Source organism: Wyeomyia smithii, chromosome 2 (genome assembly GCF_029784165.1).
Source record: "Wyeomyia smithii strain HCP4-BCI-WySm-NY-G18 chromosome 2, ASM2978416v1, whole genome shotgun sequence".
Lineage (NCBI taxonomy): Eukaryota > Metazoa > Arthropoda > Insecta > Diptera > Culicidae > Wyeomyia > Wyeomyia smithii.
In genome coordinates, this window is record NC_073695.1 from 259420679 (window position 1) to 259441377 (window position 20699).

Sequence of the window (20699 nt, forward strand, 5' to 3'; positions counted from 1 at the left end):
AACCGATACGCGGTTCTTTTTCAAACGGTTTTTTAGGAAAAAAAGGATAATTCAGAACCGCTTACGTTTAGTTTTATATCTGATCGAATTCCTTTTCCACTGAGATTTCAAAGTTGCGTTCATCTACGTTGCACTTTTTTGTGCTGAATACTGAAAGATATCAGGAAGATTAGTGTTATATTTTAGGGAAAATCAGAGAATTTGATTTTGAGTTTTTTTTTGCCACCCTGTACACAGTTTAATTTGACTTCTGGTCAAAAACAGTGAAGTCTTCGGAAGCGTTTTTTTTTTGCTATTCCGAGCTCAATTTTGGATCATTTTGTTATTCTGAGCTCAACCTCTTTTCTATTTCTGAGCTTGAGTTGAAATTTTGTTTTCTAATTTGCTCTAGATTTAAGTGTTTCTTACAGCTGAACTCAATTTGGGATTTTTTTTTCTTATTGAGAATAGTCGCCTCTCAAATTAAGAGTATTAGGCCGTATTGAAGAAGCTTCGACGAGCAACTCGTCTCATTTGAAATACATAGGCGAGTCGTCGTCTCGTTCTTTGTAACAAAGTCCATTGTCATAGACCTGTCAACAATTTTCCACGTAAATGTGCTCCCCTGAGGCTCATGTTGTAGAAACTAACGTTTAACTAGCGTTTAACGTTCAACAATTAATCTAGCAGCAATGGAATCTCAAAACCAATGCTTTTGCCATAAAATGATCTTAACGGCTACGAAAGGATTAGAGCATGGATTTCTTTTTACTTTCTTTTAGTTAAGCAGTGAACTGCTGTGAATAAATTTAATCATTTTTTCTCACCAACTCTTCCGTATATTTTCACCGCTTCGAGTTTCTGTTCTTTCCTACTGCCTTAATAAAAACGAATGTTGTTTTTGGTTGGCTTACATTACGCCCTCAGAATGCAGGCACCGCCAGCCTTCTTAATCTTATTTTCTGCCTTGCGCGAAAAGTACTTGGCTTTGACGATAATGGGCTGATTGGGGATGTGTCCCGTGCCAAGCAGTTTGAAGTACCCCTGAAAAAGACGAAGATCAATCGTTAGTTTTGGTTTCTTCGTCACATAAAACTAGCTTTTTCCTAGCACGATTCAATCAGTAATGTACGATCAACATTGTGAATTGCATGAAAAAGTACACAGTATGCATTCTGACCGCCCGTACATAACTATCATCATGTTAAACTGAAAACCATATTTTTTGTAACAGTCAACAAAACGGTACTTACGAATTTCACCAGATCCACCACTGGCACCTTGGTCTTGTCCTTCTTGCACTCAATACGCTTATCCTCGCCGACCAGAGTCCACAGCTTGGTCAGATTTAGTGTCGGACAGTACTGGTGGTTACGGTTCAGGTGGAAATTCCTCATACCGACTTTACCGAAATAACCAGGGTGGTATTTATCGAAGTTTATCCGATGATGGTGCATGCCACCGGCATTACCGCGACCTCCCGGATGCTTACGGTGCTTGCCTGCCGAAAATTAAAGCTAATCGTTTAATCGCGAACAGTACACAACTTATGTATAGTGATCGATTTCTCGAGTTTCTTACCGATACGACCGTGTCCGTGGCTGACATGACCTCGCAGTTTCCTGGTCTTTTTTCTTTGACGTAGATTCTGGAAATTATAAGCGAAAACTAGCATTAATTATCAAACTTCACTGAAAACACATCGAAAGTTGTAAACAAAATCACTCGCTACTGCATGGGTTAGTAAATGTCAAACTATTATCTACTGCATCGAAACTTTTCAGAATTAATTTTATCTACGATGCACCGCTAGACTGCCACAAATTTGCACTTCATACTACCAGAGAGCTAATTTATTTCAACTTTCATCACTTTTGAATGAATACTTACAACCATTGTGGTTAAAAATGGAAAAACTTTACGCTGATGCCACGAAAATGTGTTCAACAGCAATCAAGTTCGCCGGAAAAAGAAGGCAGCAGCAGTCGTCAACTGTTTGACATTTCGTTGTACTGTTTCCGGTGTGGTGAATATGGCCTGCTGGTGACAGCTGACAAACAAAGCAAAATCCAACACCCTGCTATGCGACATGTTTTGAGCACCTCCCTGACACGTTCGTAGCCTGTATTTTTATATACGAGGGAATGAAATGGCATGTTACACTGCCGTGCTCAGAGTTGCCAATAAAATTTTCAATTTAACTGGAAAAAGGCTGAAGAAAAAACTGGATTCCAAATAAATTTGTAAAAAAGCAATAAAATGATTTTGAGAGAGCTTTTTTGTTATGGAAACTGAATCCAGTGTCAGTTTCGAATACAGCAACTAACGAAATAACTCTTCGCACAAAATTACTCATTTTAATCAGAACTGTTTTGTTTCGGGCTTACATTTTTTTAAATTATGGACTGGAAAATTTCCTCTAACAGCAGCAAAATTTAAAATTACGCAATCAATCTACCTCAAAATTAAGAAAATAGAGCTTTTTCATTTACGTTTATCTTCAACAAAAGTATTGACGCAGCATTTTCTTCCGTTACATCAGTGAAGTTTAAATTTCAATTATTTCTGACTTCGCTATCTTTTGGTATCTAATTCTTCTAACAATTTTTTAACTGCTACGCCACAGAAAATAAATAGAAGATTTTTTTCACGGTGTGAAAAATTTGTTTGGTTTTATCTCAACCATGTCATGCAGTCTTTAGTTAGATCGTGTTTCGTGCGAGAAGATAGAATACTGAAAAAGCTGTTAGAAATTGTCAAAATAATTTATCAATCTACAAAACTTACGTTTTAAAAATATTTCCGGAAACCAATCGGAGCTTGAGTGAATAAAAAACTGGATAAAACTGGCAAATATCTGAAAAAACTGGAAGATTTTGAGAATAAACTATTTGATTGGATCACTTGAAAAAAAAAACTGGAGGAATCCAGTTTAAACTGGAACATTGGCAACCCTGGCCGTGCTTCACTTTGCTATAAACAGCGACATCGATAGTTAGGCAACACTGAACGGGAGTGAAGAGCACGTCAGATGTTTGCGGCCATTGTTGTTTGGGACTCGGCATCGAGAGGTTCGTCATAATGGGAGTACTGTCAAACTATAGGTAATGGGATTACGGTGTCAGGGAGGTGGTTTTGAGCCTGTAGTACACTCTTTGTCTAATCGTCAAATATTTGACCTTCTGACATAATGGTCAAATTTATTTGACATCATGGTTGTTAAAATTGGAGAGTGACAAACAATTGTTTTTTTTTTCTCTCCTTGTTTACAGCTAAGACCTATCGGTCCATAAAGCAACAAACAATTGTCTTTGACCAAATTTTTATCTGTCAAAAAGTGACAAATATTTGACGCTTGATCAAAGAGTGTAATACAGGCTTTAGTATTCAATTTGAGTGAGTGTTCAAAAGTTAGTTGAGCTATTGCGAAATTTTTTTCAACTTAGACTCAATTGATTTTAATTTCGTGCTGTCTAAATTTCGCACTTAACTTCGAGCGGAGACATCAAATGCATTTAGCTGCATTCACCTCATACTTGGTATTTATTGCTATTAATTCTGCAGATCCCGAAAAAAATATACAATGTATTCTGCGGTGAGACAATATGGGTATTCATGTCGAGCTCGTAAACAAATACCCAGCCGTAAAAATACTCACCTCCATTGACGAGTAATGGAAGATACACAGTTTACGGTTGGGTATTCGTATACGAGCTCGATGTAAAGACCCCTAATGTTTTTATAGTTACCATAAAAAAATGGTATTTTTACTTTCTTATTTTTAATGACTATAATGCAAGTCAAGCTGTTTTTATTTCTATTTCAAGCAGTAAATGTGGAGCTGACGATTGAAAAATGTACTAACTGGGGAAATAGTTAATTAGAAATTTACGAAAAATATAGTATAGCAGGTGGAACTCGAACCCACAACTTCTAAACGGGGGGGGTCGCAGTGGGGTTTACTGCATCAGTAAGAGATCGAAAAGCGCCAGTCTGTTGCCGTCTCTACCAATTTTTACTGTAAGCTTGCAAACGATTTTTGTCATTACCATATTTAGCGTTTTTCGTTGTTGCATCTACTACCGACAATATTTTTACCATGAAAAACATTGTCAGTGACTTCTAAATGTAAGGAAAAATGCTGTTAAGATACATAACAACCCCCTTTTTCATTGTAAAAATGACAAAAACAATGCTTTTCATTGTTCTGTACAATGAGATTTAATGTAAAATTGATGTGTTTACAATGAAAAACGTAGTTAAATTATGGTACAACTATGTAAAATTACAGCAACTTTTGAGGTTTTTCTGATGTTATTTTTTTCACGATACCAATTTCACTTCTACAACTAGCCGTCGTGCCTTCGGAACCCAACAAACAATTTTGTTGAATAATGGCTTGTAAAGCTATAGCTCAGCCGTATTCCTCTGAATATTAGCTTATTAAGTTGTAAATCAACAAAATTGTTCATTGGTAAGCTTTTATACTAACCGCAACTTTTGAGGAAGAAATCATATGAAATGTTGGATTTTTCTCCTAAACAACACACCGTACACCGTTGAATCAGCTCTCCGCGGCTTTTCAACTACCCGCATAATCAATAACCATAAAACGTGCCTAACAACTAGGGTATCGAACGTCTTCGTCAGTGGTTTTCTTCGGCCCCCTTTTGCATAAGATTGCTGCAGAAAAACTGCCGAAGAAAACCACTGACGAAGACGTTCGATACCCTAGTTCGGAATATAATTTCGATTGTATGGGGTATTGTTAAACCATATGGATTATCATCCGTTTACGGTTATTGATTTTGCGGGTACCACAACAATGTTCCCCATGTCTTGAATATTAAAAAACGTATTTTACCACTTAAGTAGCTATTACTAATGTTCAAATTAAAAGAAAAACCATGCTAGAAACAGTAGTGCACTTGATTAAAGTGTTTATGATAGATTCCACACACTGTTTGTAATGTCGCGTAGCTGTCAAAGTCAATTTCGCAGGTTGGTCAATTTCGTATTGAAAGTCTAAACAATGTCGAAAACCACAATACTATACTTAAAGATTGATCATTATCAATAGAAATAGAGCTTCCGAATATCTCAGTTACACACTAACTGCAGGTTTGCTTGCTTCATAATTAATTCACATTTTTATTTTAGTTTTTAAACCAATATAAATCGTTTTTTACAACGCTCGGTACCATAGTTGAAAAGCCGCAAGGCAAAGTCCAAGTTTTTTTTTAACTTACAAATAATTTCCAAATGTGATGTATCTTTAGCTCATGAAGATATGTTAAGTCAAGCAGAAAATAAGCACCAATTCTGTTTGATAGCTTCGGAACATTTGCGATTGTTCAAATGCTGCAATTTTTCATAAACCATATTTGCATGTATTTGTTTGATTAGATTTTACCGAATAATTATTAAACTGTTAAATACGGTTAGAGAAGTGGTTGCTCTTTAAGTTTATACACAGCGTGTGTCAATGTTCTCGTAGTTGATGAGTAATAAGAGTTTGTAGGTAATTTTTAGGGTGAAAACTTTTTCCTCTCTGTGGGAAGAGGGTTAAATGTCTAAAGTGTATCAACACAAGTCCGGAGTGATTCGCGATTAGGGCGTAACTAAGAAAATGTAAACAAATCGTTTTATTGCACCGTTGATTTCAAAAAGACTGACAAAATTCATGGCAAGAATCCTTTCTTTTGTAATAATCGATAAAACTATTTAAATCAAGTTTTTAGTAACAGTTCACCCAAAACAAAAGTTACTTTGGAAATTGGCGCTTGTCATTGTTTTGAATTATCGGGCTTATTTGTGAAATATTTTGGAAACAGGCGGCAGTAAAGGGCGGATCAACATTATGTTTTCAAAATACATTTAAAGGGCGCAACTGAGGAACACATAAAAAACAAGGCGAAATAAAGGTGGGCGCATCTTGTTGTCAGAACGCTTTATGGCGAAATAGAGGTGAGCGAATATCGTTGTCAGAATGCTTTAAGGCTCATTTGACAAGGGTTAGAAGAAAGGTTTATTTTACGTCGATTTTTTGGTATTTATGTTAATGTTAGTCACTTCCTTTGAAATTACGATTTGAAAATGTACTCGCAAGTTTTCAAACTGATATTCCCCAATGTTTATATTTTGCCAGGGGTGCCCTAATCGCAAATCACTCCGGAAGTATGACTTGGAAGTTTCGTGCAGACGTTTCTACGCAGATTACTCGCAATGTCCAATGAAAGCGGTAGTTGTAATTGATTGTACCTATTTTGCGTACCGTTTTGACGCAAACTTCGAACAGTCTCAAACTTCGAACACTTAACATCAAAAATCAAATTATTATAGCTAGTATAATAAAAAATATGAATATTTCGTTCCTTGGAAAAAATGAAATCACTCAAAAAACTGAAATTTGAATAAAACTAGAACAATCCTTCTATTACCTTCCTGTTTATGACATATTGTTTTATTGAAATTTTGAAAATGGAATAAGGGTTCCCTACAAGTAACTTGCCTCCCGGACCCACACTACTTCAAATCTAACCCTGCTTATAAACGATATTTTGTTCAAGTTTCAGTTGTTTCCAATGATAAAAATATGAGTATATGAGATGTGCTATACAGCGCACTACTTCCGACGTTAGGTATAATGTACGGCATGAGAGAAAAATCGATTGTCGCTGTTCGACAACTCCAATTTTCAACTAAATGCATTATATTTATATTTCTCCATAGGTTAATCAAATTTAAATAGTGAATGCTGTTTGTTTAGCGTGCAATTTTGCAGTGGTGAGTTTAGTCGCAGCATTATTTGGTGTGCTAGCAGCCCTATTTGGTACACCGTTGACAGTTAGGAACGTTTTTGAATATTTTTGTTAGGGCGCAATATAAATTTGAAATTGGACTGTAAATTATTTGTAAGTTTTAATTTATTTTTCACTCGGGTAAGCGAAATGGAGAGTCGCAACCGAAATGATTATCTTAGTCAAAAAATGCTGAAACCGCTCATGCCAGAGAACATGAGAAGCGAGTTGATTGCTGCTCTAAAAACTCAAAACATCCAGCACACAAGATCAAAGTCGGTTAGAAGTGAGTATGATCATATTTTACATGGCAAATGAAACAAATTAATAATTCATCTTTCTCTTATAAATCAGACATCAGCAAAATAGCGTTCCCATCGCCTCAGCCAAACTCACCAGGTTTGGGCGGCACAAACGAAGAAGATAAACGAGTTCAACTTCGCTTGCAAGCCATACGAGAAATTAAGACTTCGGAACTTTCCTACCTAAGACAGCTAGATTTACTGATAAATTATTTTGTCACCCCCCTTAGAACTAACGGCCTTATGCAAGAACGTGAACACAATCAAATATTTGGTCAATTAGAAACCATTTACAACCTGAGTCAGGAATTATTGAAAAAACTGGACGATGACTTAGACACAGTCGTAAAAGCGTTCATGAATTTAGGGCCGTTCTTCAAACTGTACTCAGTGTATGCATTTGACTATCGAAATTCACTGTGTACTTTGCAAACGTTAATGCAGAAAAACCCACTGATGAAGAAGTTTATAGCCAACACAGAATCGCGACCAGAAGTTCAGACAAAGCTTATATCTTTGCTGATAATTCCCATCCAAAGAATCCCTCGCTATAAATTGTTACTACAGCAAGTTCAGCTCTACACTAGTCCATCCGACTCAGCTCACAAGCAGCTACAAGAGTCTATTCGTCTGGTGGAGCAATCAGTGACGCATATAAATTCGGTTGTAGAAGATTTCGAAAACACCCAAAGACTGATCACCATTCAAAGCGCGTTGGTTAACAAGTCGCTGAAAATAGTCAAACCGGGGCGTAAAATTTTGAAGGAAGGTATTTTACAGAAACTCAAGACTGACGGATCAACCTCACGCAAGTACTGCATTTTGATGTCCGACCAATTTATCTACTGCCGGATGTTAAAAGACTTGGATCACCTTTTCACAGACAACGGACTCGAATGTTGCTGCATTTTCCCTTTGAAGAAGTGTAAGGTAGTGGAAATGTTCAGGGGTAGCTTCAAGATAAGCTGCAGCGGGGACGGAACTATTTTTACCGCAGAAAATCCGAACGAGAGCCACAGCTGGTTTCAGGCCATACAGGATGCCGTAGAATTGCACGTTCAGTGTCGGAAAACGTTGCGAAAGCTTTCGAGCAATAGGAAACCCATGCGGTACGGTTTGAAAAGTTAGTCGCTGAGTTTGGCTTCAAATTAGCATCTTGTTTCTTTTTTGCAGTAAGAAACACATTCAACGTTTGGAACCAGAGGATGACTATCTGTGGCTACTACGGCGCAAAACTGCCAGCCCGCAGAAGTCACCGAAATCGCACAGCAGGTGGTCGTTTCGTGGTATGGATTGCTTGAAAAGTAACCGGTCCTTTCAAGAAGACCCAGTTGTCCCAGTACAAGAGTCCCCCGCTGATACTTTTCTAAACCGAAGAGCTATTCAATCGTCGAATGATGAAAATAGCGCAATTGTCGTAACACCAATGACTGGCGAACCCCAGCAGGGCATTTCAGGGGTTGGTTCCGGAAGAAAGCATGTGCATTTTCAGTTGCCCGCGTCATATTACAAGCGTTGACTGGTAAGTTGTATTATTTTTGATATTCTATGAAGTATTTTTTTATGAATCTCTTATATTATATGGACGTACTGTTTTTTTTATTGTATTTAAAATAATACATGTAACACGAAACAAATTTTTCATATGTGGCAGTTTTGAAGAATTTCCGAGATTAATGTTATTTATTTCGTTTTAAGAGATCACTTACTCTTGTAAGTGAATGTAGGAGTCGTGAGAAAAGTTTCGGGTTGTCAAAATTGTGTCAATCCATGTTCTGAATATTGCTACGTTTACGTATACGCCGGGGATGCTAACATCACCACATCCAACACTGTACGCCAATATACCCGCTTGATAGTAATGATTGTATGTACCAGGAACTCGACAAACTAGTGGAGATCCTTCGTCGCCAATGCACGGGTCTACTCCAGGTTCACCCCCAGCACAAATTAAGCTATTGTGAAGCGCGAAACGGGGTCCTAATTGGGTAGTTTTGAGTGTTTGTTGGCACTGATTGGACGGCAGTATTGGAAGTTCAATTTTTTTCAAGACAACTTGATATTCTCCTTCTTTTCCGAAGACATCTTTGCCCCAACCCGTGACAAAGCAACGGTCTAGATCAAAAATAAAATCCTGCGGAGGCAAACACACGGCGTTGATTACGTCACTCAATTCTGCTGGTTAAGCGAGGAAAAGCAATGCAATATTGTTGTACAATGTTTGTTTATGTTTGAATTCATCATGAATAACAATTTCTTTCACTTTGCGATTCTAAAAAGAAATTGATATATTTAATCAAATTATCACAAAATTTGTCTCCCTACCTGATGTTCGAAAAGTTCGTTACTAGTTTGAGTGTCCCACTCGCCTGAACGGACTGTTACTGTTTGAGGTTGAAGGTCGTGAACGCAATGAGCTGCGGTCAGTACTACTAGCGGATGAATTAGCGAACCCCCACACTACTTCTTCTTTGACTACTTCTTTGGTATACTTCTTTGACTCCATCCAGCACTTTTCCTTCGTTTAAAATTGCATCCATCCAAGGAAACTCTCCGTATTCTGTTTCACCGTCGAAAGTAGGGCCAAATCCGATGTCAGGCAAGTTGCGCACTCCGCATTTTCCAGAATTTTTTGAGAGGGAACTATTACGGTTGGGGCGCTCGCTTAAAGAAATAAAATAGCTTTTTTGCTATCTGAATTCGAATAGTATTTTTTACCTTCTTCTGTGCCATTTTGTGTATGGTTTGTATTTAAGTTAGGCACTTTTACAATATCTTCTTCAGGACGGACTACCAAATTAAGCATCATCAATAAACATATCCCTCATAATAAACCCATTTTTGTTTTGCGACAGATTTTTTCTACAAAAAAGAACATAATTTTAATATCTTCAATCTTATAACAGTTCATATTAGCCCTCAGATTTAATAATTGTGCAGAAAAATTTCCCTTTGGTACAAACACATTACAATGATTTAATTTAAAACTAACAACTATATAACATTACAAACCTCAAACTTATCAGAAGCTGGAAACGAATACTATTCTCACTTTGTGACAGCGTGCTTCGGTGATCTAAAAGAAACTGTGGGTAAAACTGTTGTTTCGTGTTCAATGTATTATATGATTGTGGGGATTTCCATACTCACTGGTTTACCAGAAGAACTCAATTCTTCGCGCGGAAGCAATGCTGAGAGAATAATAAAGTAGTAGAAGTAATGAAAGACACAGAAATATGAAGAAATATGAATTTCAGTTACATGTGGTGGAATTGGTGGTGCTGCTAACGGCTAGATAAACCGGTGTGAAATCTCTCTCAAGCAAATCGATATCGGGAAGCAATCAACACCGGGGTCACGGAATTGTTCTTTTTAAGTCTGAATAAATTTAAATCAATCATTTGTTTATTTTGCTATTTGTTAATCCAAATAGCGCTCGTCACTGATTGTAGAGGTGCCGCCACACGGACGCTAATTCCCTTAGTTTCTAAGTCATTGTTGAATGTAAAAAGCATTTTTTCATCATACCGCATCATAACGGATTGTACTGTCGAAAGCTATAACATAGAGACCCTGAACTACTCCGTCATGCCTAGCGAACCTATACATTAGAGAAATGACAAGACACTCACCGTTAAGGCAACTGTCAACATCAAAACGGATAACGGCAATGCAAAATAATACAGCTCGCCCGTTTTGATGTTGACAGTTGCCTTAACGGTGAGTGTCTTGTCATTTCTCTAATGTATAGGTTCGCTAGTCATGCCCGAATAGTTCATAGCCTACTATTCAGTGATGAAAAATTGCTTTTTACAAACATCTAAAGCCTGTAGTACACTCTTTGACCGAGCGTCAAATATTTGTCTCTTTTTGACAGATAAAAATTTGGTCAAAGATAAAGTGACCAGACGCCCCGCGTTTCGCGGGACAGTCCCGCTTTTCAACAAAATGTCCCGCGCAGAAATGCGTCCCGCGAAATGTCCCGCGTTCATTTAAAACATCCCGCGTACCCTTGAGATATCCTGCGGTTTCAGTAAAATTGTATCACCAGATTTCACAAATCTTTACTGGGACAACGTGCCGTTTCGATAATTATTAATCTACTCATTAATACCCTCTTGCTTCATTTTGAAATCAATATTATTGTATTCCAAAATTTGAAAAGTAAACTGCGCGTTGTTTTTACCAGGAACTAAATATTAGTTAGTGGCTTAGCGATTTCATTAATTTTACATCTGAACTGCTAGCGTCGTCAAGATGTTGGTCTTCCAAACGCTAATTGTTAATTTGCTTAATTTACAAAGAAGTGGCAGCAAAACTATTTACAAAAACTGTAAGTTGCTTATGCGTACCTAAGTTACTTTGAACGATAAAAATTATTTGCTGCGAAAGTTATTTATAGAACGTATGTTTCGTTGAAGAAACGTTGAATTGTCTTAATTGTTCTTATTTTTTTGTTCTTATTTTCGGGATGATTTCTTGTGTTGCTCCAAACATTGTGGTTTAAATATATGTTATTTGTACTCGTGATGAATAAACTTCCAGACTACTTGACTAATGCCATAATCCTGATTTATGTTGATGATGTAAAAATTTTCCTGCCTATCAAAACAAGCAGTGACTGTCTTAAATTACAACTGGACATGCAAAGTTTCGGACAATTCTGCTCGGATAGTGGCCTAAATGTCAACGCGGACAAATGTTCAGTCATGACATTTTCTCGTAAAATATCTCCGCTCATGTTTAGGTACCATTTCAATGGAACTGAACTAACACGTAAAGAAACAGTTCGCGATCTAGGCGTTATATTTGACCGATCGCTTTCGTTTACTAACCATATTGAAAATGTAGTCACAGACAGCTTAAGATTATTTTCGCTCGTGAGACGGTACGGGCGTGATCTTAAAGACCCTCATTCCATATTAGCCATTTACAAATCGTTAGTGCGAAGCAAGCTGGACTTTGCGAGCGTCGTTTGGCGCCCCCAATATGTAACACATATACAGAGAATTGAAGGAATTCAAAAAGAGTTTATGCGTTTTGCCCTACGGAACCTCAGATGCAATGGAGATCAATTACCTCCCTATCAAGAATTGTGCGCATTAGTCAATATTGACACAGTACATTGCCGACAAAGGATTGCTGATATAGTGTTTTTCACCAATATATTAGCGGGACGGGCCGATAGTCGTAGTCTCTCAGCTCGAATACACCTGAATATCAGCCCAGTTACGCTAAGAAATCCAAGAGTGTTCAACCCTCCGCAACGAGCTCGGAATTATTCACAACACGAACCTACATGCAGTTTTATGAGATCTTTTAATGAATTACAGCACATTATTAATATTGACATGTCTCCAACAGTTTTAAAAAATAGATTAAGTTAATATTTAAGAGGACAACTTCGTGACTGTTAATTGTTTGTATTGTTGTTTTTGAATTTATTGTATTTTAATCTTAAGTGTGGATAACGGGCTTATAGCCTATATTTTCCTGGACAATAAATAAATGTTCCGCTGACTTTAACAATAATTCACGTGTGATTTTTACCGTTTCAAAATAACCAACATTAATCTCCCCCCTCCTCTCCTCTCCGTCCGACGCATAATTAAATAGGTGTGTCCCGCGTTGGAGCTTCAACTATCTGGTCACTTTAGTCAAAGATAATTATTTGTCACTCTCCGATTTTAACATGGGGCAAACACGGGCAAACAACAACCATGATGTCAAATAAATTTGACCATTATGTCAGAAGGTCAAATATTTGACCATCAGACAAAGAGTGTACTACAGGCTTAAGACTTAAGCCCCATGTTAAAATTGGAGAGTGACAAATAATTATCTTTGACCAAACTTTTATCTGTCCAAAAGTGACAAATATTTGACTCTCGGTCAAAGAGTGTACTACAGGCTTTAGAAACTAAGGGAATTAGCGTCCGTGTGGCGGCACCTTAACTGTTTATTTTTTATGTTACCAATTAATACTATGATACTGGAGGAAAAAATGCAGCGAATTTCAATTCTAAAATGTTGACACTTTACTCAGGCGCTCTCGAAACAACAAAAGTCGATTAATTTAAATTTACCATTCAACCAAGTTGTATTAGTTTAGTAGTGGTGGGTTAGAATTCTTGTGTGACTTTCAAGCTTCACGCTCGTCAGGAACTGGACTGAGATGTTGTGCGTTCAATTAAATTTTAGTTATCATAAACATCGATTCTTAATTCTTGTTCGTCTCGAAACTAAATATGTTTTAGTATGGCTTAACTTTTGTTACAAACATAAAATGTATCACAAGTCGCAACATCTTTCGACATATTCAATCATAAAATCTGCTTCTATTAGGAATCAACGTAAAACAACAATCACGTGTTAGCGGTTTCTTCTTCTTTCCCAAACATATACGACTGAGATACTCTAAAAGAATGAATAGCTAAAACTTAACACTTTGAAACTGCAATAAGCGTAACCGTTTAATTTTTTTTCGATTAATGCTCGGTTTTTCTTTTCGACCTGTCTAATATTTTTCCACCACTCGTGGTCAGAAGTCAGTCTTACTGGTTTTGTACTAAGGCTGCATGTTGCTACTGAACCTTCGTTTCGTCTGGGTCGGTTTTAGTAGTGGAGTTATCTAAGGTTTGAGCATCGCATTGAGCATTTACCACAACCACGGTTTCCGTAGCAGGAGGTTCATCTGGAACTTCAACGCTCCGATGTTCATTGCTACTTGTGGTGACGTTTTCCACCGGCTGGGTGCATCTGACTTCCAATGGAATCTCCTCGGAATCTTTTGGATTTACTACCGCAGGTGCTCCGGAGGAATCTGGAGTCGGCAGCGGAGCGGCAGATCTCTTGCCATTATCTTTGGTAATATTATCGCAGCAATGTCGTTCCAAACAACCGACTTGGCGACACTGCATCAGACACTTGGCCGTCGTGCCAGCGGAAGTTGGCGCATCAGCCGCGGCAGCCAACAGTGGAAGTTCCGGGAGTTTTGTCTTGAATTCGGGTTGAATGGTCACCTGATTGATGCCCTGATCATGGAAAAATGTTATAACCTGGTCGTTTATTGCGGCGTAGACCTACAAGAAAGGAGCAATTCAATAGTTTTGATTTGTGTGATTCATCATAAACATTTGATCAATGGTACGTACCTTGGTTGTGCCGAAGATGATGTGAGCCGTTGACACGTATTTGTTTGAACTAAGCTGCCAGATGTGGAGATCGTGTACGCTAACAATGTCCGGAAAGCTATCCATTAACGACTTTTCGAAGATGTCGATATCGATCGTGTCCGGTATGGTCTGCAATAGTATCATACCGGATTCTTTCACTGCAAAAGAAACACAGAAAAAATGTTAATATTCGATTTTCTTTTCAAGCAAAATGTGTGGAAATTTGGTCGAAGACATATGACAAATTGTTTTTGTTTTCATACAAAAGTAGACCCGATATTAACCCTAGAAAGATAGTCTGCGTCAATTTGACTCCTCGCTTTTAGTGACATTGCCCTCTTCTTTTTAAAATAGTTAGAATCCGGTTTCGTTTTTCAAAAAACTGAATTCTGTTATTTGTTATGTATCGATGTGTTAACACCGTAATGATCACTCGTTATTAAATTTTAAACAAAAACTCGCATTTCGAATGATTTGGAATTCATGTATCAATTTAATGCCAAAATAAGATTATCTTTCCAGATATAAATAAAAAAACAACACAATCAAAATTTTTATCGTATTATGCGATTTTTTTATGCGATTATTTCGGTTTCGAATTTTTATGCTTCCCGTTTTGCAGATTTCAAATAACTGTAATATTGTTCAATGAATCACAACAAAGATCTCAGCTAAAAGATTTTTCAAGGAAATATTTTAAAGAATTAAAATAATATTACGTTACACCACAATATTTATTTCATACTGATGTCCTAAAGTTTTCCGCTCGTTTTCAAATTCTCTCATTCTGTTAGTTTCGCGATGTAATGTAATGACGTTCCATTCACTATATCAAAGAAGCGTAAAAATCAATCTTTCATTTCATTGTGGCGGTTGTTAAATGCACATGGTTCGGCCTTTCTCGTACGGAATCTACATCCTCAGCACCTTGGTGGCAGAAAAATCATCATTTCAGATCCCCCCCCCCCCGTCCCTCTTCATTGACAACCATGAACATTGACGAAACCTACTCCCTCTTTCCTGTTTTTCCACGTGGATATTTTCTCAGAAAAAAAAACTTAAAACGTTTAGTGCTGCGGCTTATTTAGTGAATAATCCTAAAAAATGTCAGCAAAAAATAACAATAATAAATTCATATTCAGTCCAAAACGAAAACCACCTTGATCAGAAAAGCCATACATGAAAAAAAAAACATCCCATCCAAATTCAGCCTAAAAGGGCTAAGAAACACACCAAAAGATTACCAAAGGGCAAAGCAGAAACTGATTCCAAATTTCGCTGTAATTGGTTCCGACGTTGGAAGAAACTTAAACAAAAATTATTGCAAATGTTACAGGAACTTTTTGAATTGAGCGTTAGGAAAAGGTCGAAAGCTACTATCAAAAATGTATATCAAATTACCTTAAAATTTAGGTTTCTTAAAGGTAGAAAGAAAGCATATAAAAGTTTATTCTGAAAAACATCACTAAAATCTAGAAGAATTCGAAAGGAAAATAATCTTGAATAACACTTTAGGTGACTAAAACACGTTGAGGGGAAAAACTAGAAATCTGAAAAAGGAAATACAAAATTTTCTCGAAACTGTTCGAACCTATTCTAAATAAGAAGAAAGTTCTAATTTTACTCCAAAAATTACTTTTGAAAAACAGTTGAGACCAAAAACGACAATAATAAAAGAGCAATTAAATTTACACATCATTCACAAATGGAAGCCGACTGTTATTTCCAAACTTTTCATACATATTATCAAACGCATTTCAAAATTTGACTTCAGGGACTAGATTGACTCCGAATTCAGCTGAAACTAGCGTGAAGCATTTACGAAAAATATAAATGCATGGTTTCAAGTTTTGCTGAAAATAACCAAAAGCGTTCAAAAGAGTAGAACAATTTTAAATTAAATGAAGCGCTCCTAGAAGCTAGAAAACCTAGGAGTAAAATAATCAAGAATGAACCCTGAAATAACTGGAAGCACTTTAAATGCTTACAAAAGCAGGAGAAAAAAAACAGCAAATAGGCCACAACTGAAATTATTTCTAAAATGAAAAAAAAAAAAACATTCGAAGCAACAGAGAAACTCCTAAGCAAAAAAAAAAATCATTTAAAAAATTGATCTCAAAATAAATATAAAAAAAATCTTACGAGAGGAAAAACCCATAAAGAAAATGATTCTTGTTCAGCCTGTAAGGACATAGCAAAAATTTATTCCAAATTTAGCTGAAGGTGTTTCCATAGGGGCTGTTCCTAAGCCACGTGGTCATATTTTGATCACTTTTCATACACCCCGTACTCCCCGTGGTCTTTCGTGGTCTTTTGGCCAACCCCCCCCCCCCTTGCGATTTTAACCACGTGGTCTTTTCATTTGTCAAGTGCCAGAAATTCGCTTGAATTTTTTACATTTTTATTATTAAGCTTTCAGTACATTCTATATTTCTAAAATGCAAAAGCTTCATTCTTGACTTGGTGGCCACAATAAATGATAAGTCAGGGAAAAGACCATGTGGTCATTGCGTTAACCCCCCACCCCCGTGCGTGGTCTTTCGTGGTCTATTGACAAACCCCCCGTCCCCCTCTTTATGACCATGTGGTTTAGGAACGGCCCCATACATGACTGGAACTGATTCCAAATTTAGTTCACAGCTGAGTTGAAAGGGCCTCAAAGAGTTACAATAATATGATTTTAAATTATCCTAAGATAGTGGGGGGATGTATCCAAGACACGACCGCATGCATCACTGACGTAGAGCTACGCACACGATCAACAAATGCATTGTTGAGAAGGGGGCTGTCATTCGCACACTCATTGCGCTCAGTGTGTTGATTTTACGTCAAGGCACAACGAGAACGGTACCTACACATTTTGACAACAAACAGGCACAAAGAGAAAGAGCGAAATCGAAATGACTATGAAAGATATCACCAAGTGAGAAATATTTCAAGAGAGGGAGAACGGAACAACACTTTGTGCTGCTTTTTGTGGCACATTGCGTGAGAACAAAGAGCTTTAGTTTGAGTAGTTTGCGTTGCGTTGCGGGTAGAAAAAATAGCAGAGAAAAGGAACCAAGAAAGGATCATATACTTTTTTGAGAATTCATTTAAACACGATTTTCAATGGCGTGGACGTGTTTCTTAGGACATATTACGCACGTCCAGACATGTTTCTGTCTCTTTATAAGGCAATCCACGAGACAGTTGCGATCAGCTGATTTCAGTCTGTTTTCAACTTATGACAGCTTTACGTATGTTCGATTGGTCGCAACTCGGATGCAACCCGGATCCAGAAGCGTGAAAAACAAATGTTTTCCGATCGGTAGCTCTATTATTGCGGGTGCCAATCCTAAATACAACAATAACAAATCACTTTTGATATTATTGCTGACATTAGAAGATTTCGGTTCAAGTCGTGTTTTGGTTTCACAGCTTGAAAAACAGCAACAATAACAAACGTACAAGCATTGAAACGTCACCCGTGGATTGTCTTATTCATATACAATCGCTACATGCATTCACTACTGATACCGTTCATTAGGGTGGTAATGACTTGTATGCAAAAAAAATGTCCGTCGCATTTAGAAGTTCGTTCAGTCGAAAAATGAAACATTAACCGATCGATTTTTTCCATTTTTTGTTTTTGGATAACATCAGATCTCAATGTTTTATGTATTTTTAAAACATTTGGCATCCGAATTTTTTGATATTCAAAAATCTATGAACACAGGTAGCATTTTTTTCATTGGTCACAAAATAATGCTTTCGTGTTTCCGAAGTCAGATTAAGCTGAAGTTTAGTATGGGAACTTTTTTCGAAGACGAAACTATTGAGCCCTACTTCTAAACGAAATTCGAAAAGTCGATTTCTATTGCCACCCTACTGTTCATGTACGGGACATATTGCGGCTACCTCCGGAATGAAACCATTTTTAGTTTTGAAACAAAACCCATTGAGCAGCCCTGAAAATTAGCTCCTAAAGTATTTCAGTAGCAGTTTTTTTATTTAATGCTATAATCGTTCGTTTGTCAAATCCGATGATCATTGTCCCAAGCAACACACAAAGTAAGACACAATGTGTGGTGTCGCACATTTTGGCAATTGCACAAAGTGTACTCAGTCGCATTTGTTCGGTGCGAAAGAAAGAAGAAATGCGCAAATGGGGAGAAGAGAACACAAACGAAATATCGGGAGTGGCACGCACGGTCTGATAGCAAATGTGTTGTGTATAAATTATTGTGGTTCTGTCTGCACTGAGGTGAATTCCAGCCCTGGTTGAGAGTGTTTCATTATTGAGTCTTAAAGTCAAATATTGCTTGTTTAAATCAAGAAACTCTTCATAACTTGTTTAGTTACCCTAAGGAGGGCAGTTTACTGTTCAAAATTGAATACGATGCTGATCGCAATCTTTGTACTGCTCCAACAGCGCAGTGGGGGGATAAAGACACTCTGACAACACACTTTGAAAAGATCCGCGCTTCTGCTGAGACATGTGAATTCAGAAAATATATGCAGGATTTCTTTTATAGGCCGATACACAATAGTCCAAAAAACAATTTTAGGGGGAAATTTGGGTCTAGAGCTCTATAGCAATTTTTTAGATAAAAACTTTCTACAAAGTTGTTAAACATGATAAAGCGCTTATTGAAAAATTATCAAAAATTAGAGTGAGCCAAGTTTTTGATGAAATCAAGTACCCAACTTTTTCATCTTTGTAGATAGAAGAAAAAATTGATTTACAATGTTATAGCTCCGTTAGTTTTATTCCGATTCGTATCATTCTCTGGATTGTTCGTAGTAAGTTTATTGCAGCATGTTGCCTAACTAGGGCTGCGATGCCTAGTCTCGCGACGGGGCTGCCGTCTTGAGTGTAGCTGGCGAGACACCGCATTACATAGTTCAGCCGTCGGTTCCGGATCAGTCGCTGTTTGAGCCGCCCCTAACCTGGGGAACAGACGCTCAGGCAAGCTGCTCTCCAAGGAGAATCAATCCACAGCTACGTTAATTTAGTGTAACTTTGTAATGCAAAGCTTTTTTTTCTATCTGAAAATAATCGATTTATTTTGAAAAAAGCGCATTCTTCGCTTTAACTTGCTTATTTAAATTTTTACCTTGAAACTGTTTTGGAATGATTTTTAGGGCTTTTTAGGAGAAACAATTTACAATGCTTCGCGTTTTTTTCGACAGATTGCCATTTTTTTTGGAAAAAAATCGTGTCCACGTAGACATTATCATTAAGAGGTGTGGCCGTAGAGCTCAAACTGAAAAAAATACTACAAGGTATACAGCCCTAGGGTTTTATGAAATGGTGACGTGGGACTAAACACTGTAATTAGGGGATTTTTTGTTACAAAACATACAGAGCCTGCAGACAGAATCAAGGTGTTTACTCAGCGACTGTACGTATTTTAATTTTCAGCCTCCCCTGGAAATCAATTTTTTTAAACATATTCAACAACACTCGAAAGAATATCGTATATATTTGGCGATATTAGTATTAGCCTGTAGTATTTTTTTGTGCAAACAACATGTATTTGACAAGGCACAAGCATATCATTTTTGTTGAAAAAGCACCAAGAATTTCTCGTAATGCGTCAAAGTCAGAATTAACTCTATATCCTCTGAAACCAAATCCAATAATACTTACGTTATTATAATAAATGGTTTTGTCTTATTCAACTTTGATTAAATCGAATCTATAATATGGTTCTTACTTTCAAAATAATATAGAAGCCCTTACAAAGGTTCATTAATTGGCAAACAAAAGAAGATATGTCTAACAAAATTATTACCAAGTTCCAGCAAAAAAACCGTAACAATCAACAATTCCATTTTTGTTTTTCGCTCGACAATTTTTTTCATTTACCTACAACTACATTCACTGTATTACGAAGACTGCTAATATACATACGTTTATTATGGTGAAGCTTTGAATAATAACATATCATCTAACAATTTTGAAATGTACAAAAAGATTCTAATGAATCTTAGTAAATAAACCAAAAATTCACAAGCATACACAGGCTCTTACTCTTCTATATATGTGTATATGTGAAATTTACTCTTTCGATACTATCCGGTCACGATTATTTAGTGAATATCGAAGATAAAATTGAATAAATATCCGTTGCAAAAATTTACAATTCTTGTTGAATAGTTTATGGTAATCATATTTATGAGATAAACTTTCAATCACCATCAATAGCAGCATTGCAGTTTTCCCTCGATTGCACACGAATAGAAATGTACGAACAAAAGTGTACCACTGCAATACGAATAGTACCGCTGCAGTATGAATAGAAGTGTACCGCTTAAATGTACGAATTGAAAAGTACCGCTGCAATACTAGACGACGAGAGACCTGCGGTTCTTTACTTCACTGGTACTGGTACTGCTTTTACCGGCATGTTCTCTTTCAAGACATCAGTTTTTATTAGGTTTTGAAAGCAGGTTTA

At 37.0% G+C, this 20699-nt stretch overlaps 3 protein-coding genes and 1 pseudogene across 5 annotated transcripts in view; 1 reads left to right on the forward strand and 3 right to left on the reverse strand.

The window, feature by feature from the left end:
* Positions 1-783: 783 nt before the first annotated feature.
* On the reverse strand, positions 784-1963 carry LOC129724863 (60S ribosomal protein L27a). The gene is made up of 4 exons (XM_055680114.1): positions 1870-1963; positions 1561-1627; positions 1233-1480; positions 784-1023 (listed from the first exon to the last, which is right to left on the reverse strand). The coding sequence occupies exons 1-4, from the start codon at positions 1873-1875 to the stop codon at positions 895-897; spliced, it is 450 nt and encodes a 149-aa protein (XP_055536089.1). The 5' UTR covers positions 1876-1963; the 3' UTR covers positions 784-894.
* Positions 1964-6814: 4851 nt separating this feature from the next.
* Positions 6815-8712, forward strand: LOC129724865 (putative protein tag-52). The gene is made up of 3 exons (XM_055680118.1): positions 6815-7065; positions 7134-8190; positions 8255-8712. The coding sequence occupies exons 1-3, from the start codon at positions 6930-6932 to the stop codon at positions 8598-8600; spliced, it is 1539 nt and encodes a 512-aa protein (XP_055536093.1). The 5' UTR covers positions 6815-6929; the 3' UTR covers positions 8601-8712.
* LOC129720566 (phenoloxidase-activating factor 2-like) lies at positions 8601-10617 on the reverse strand (annotated as a pseudogene).
* A 162-nt stretch (positions 10618-10779) lies between these two features.
* LOC129724864 (zinc transporter 10) overlaps positions 10780-20699 on the reverse strand; it is a 73127-nt gene continuing 63207 nt past the window's right edge. For all 3 annotated transcript variants that reach the window (XM_055680115.1, XM_055680116.1, XM_055680117.1), the window contains 2 exons: positions 14236-14414; positions 10780-14163 (listed from right to left, as the gene is read on the reverse strand). In XM_055680115.1, the coding sequence (XP_055536090.1) occupies positions 13666-14163; positions 14236-14414 (677 nt within the window). In that variant the 3' untranslated portion in view covers positions 10780-13665. The remainder of the gene's footprint in view (positions 14164-14235; positions 14415-20699) is intronic.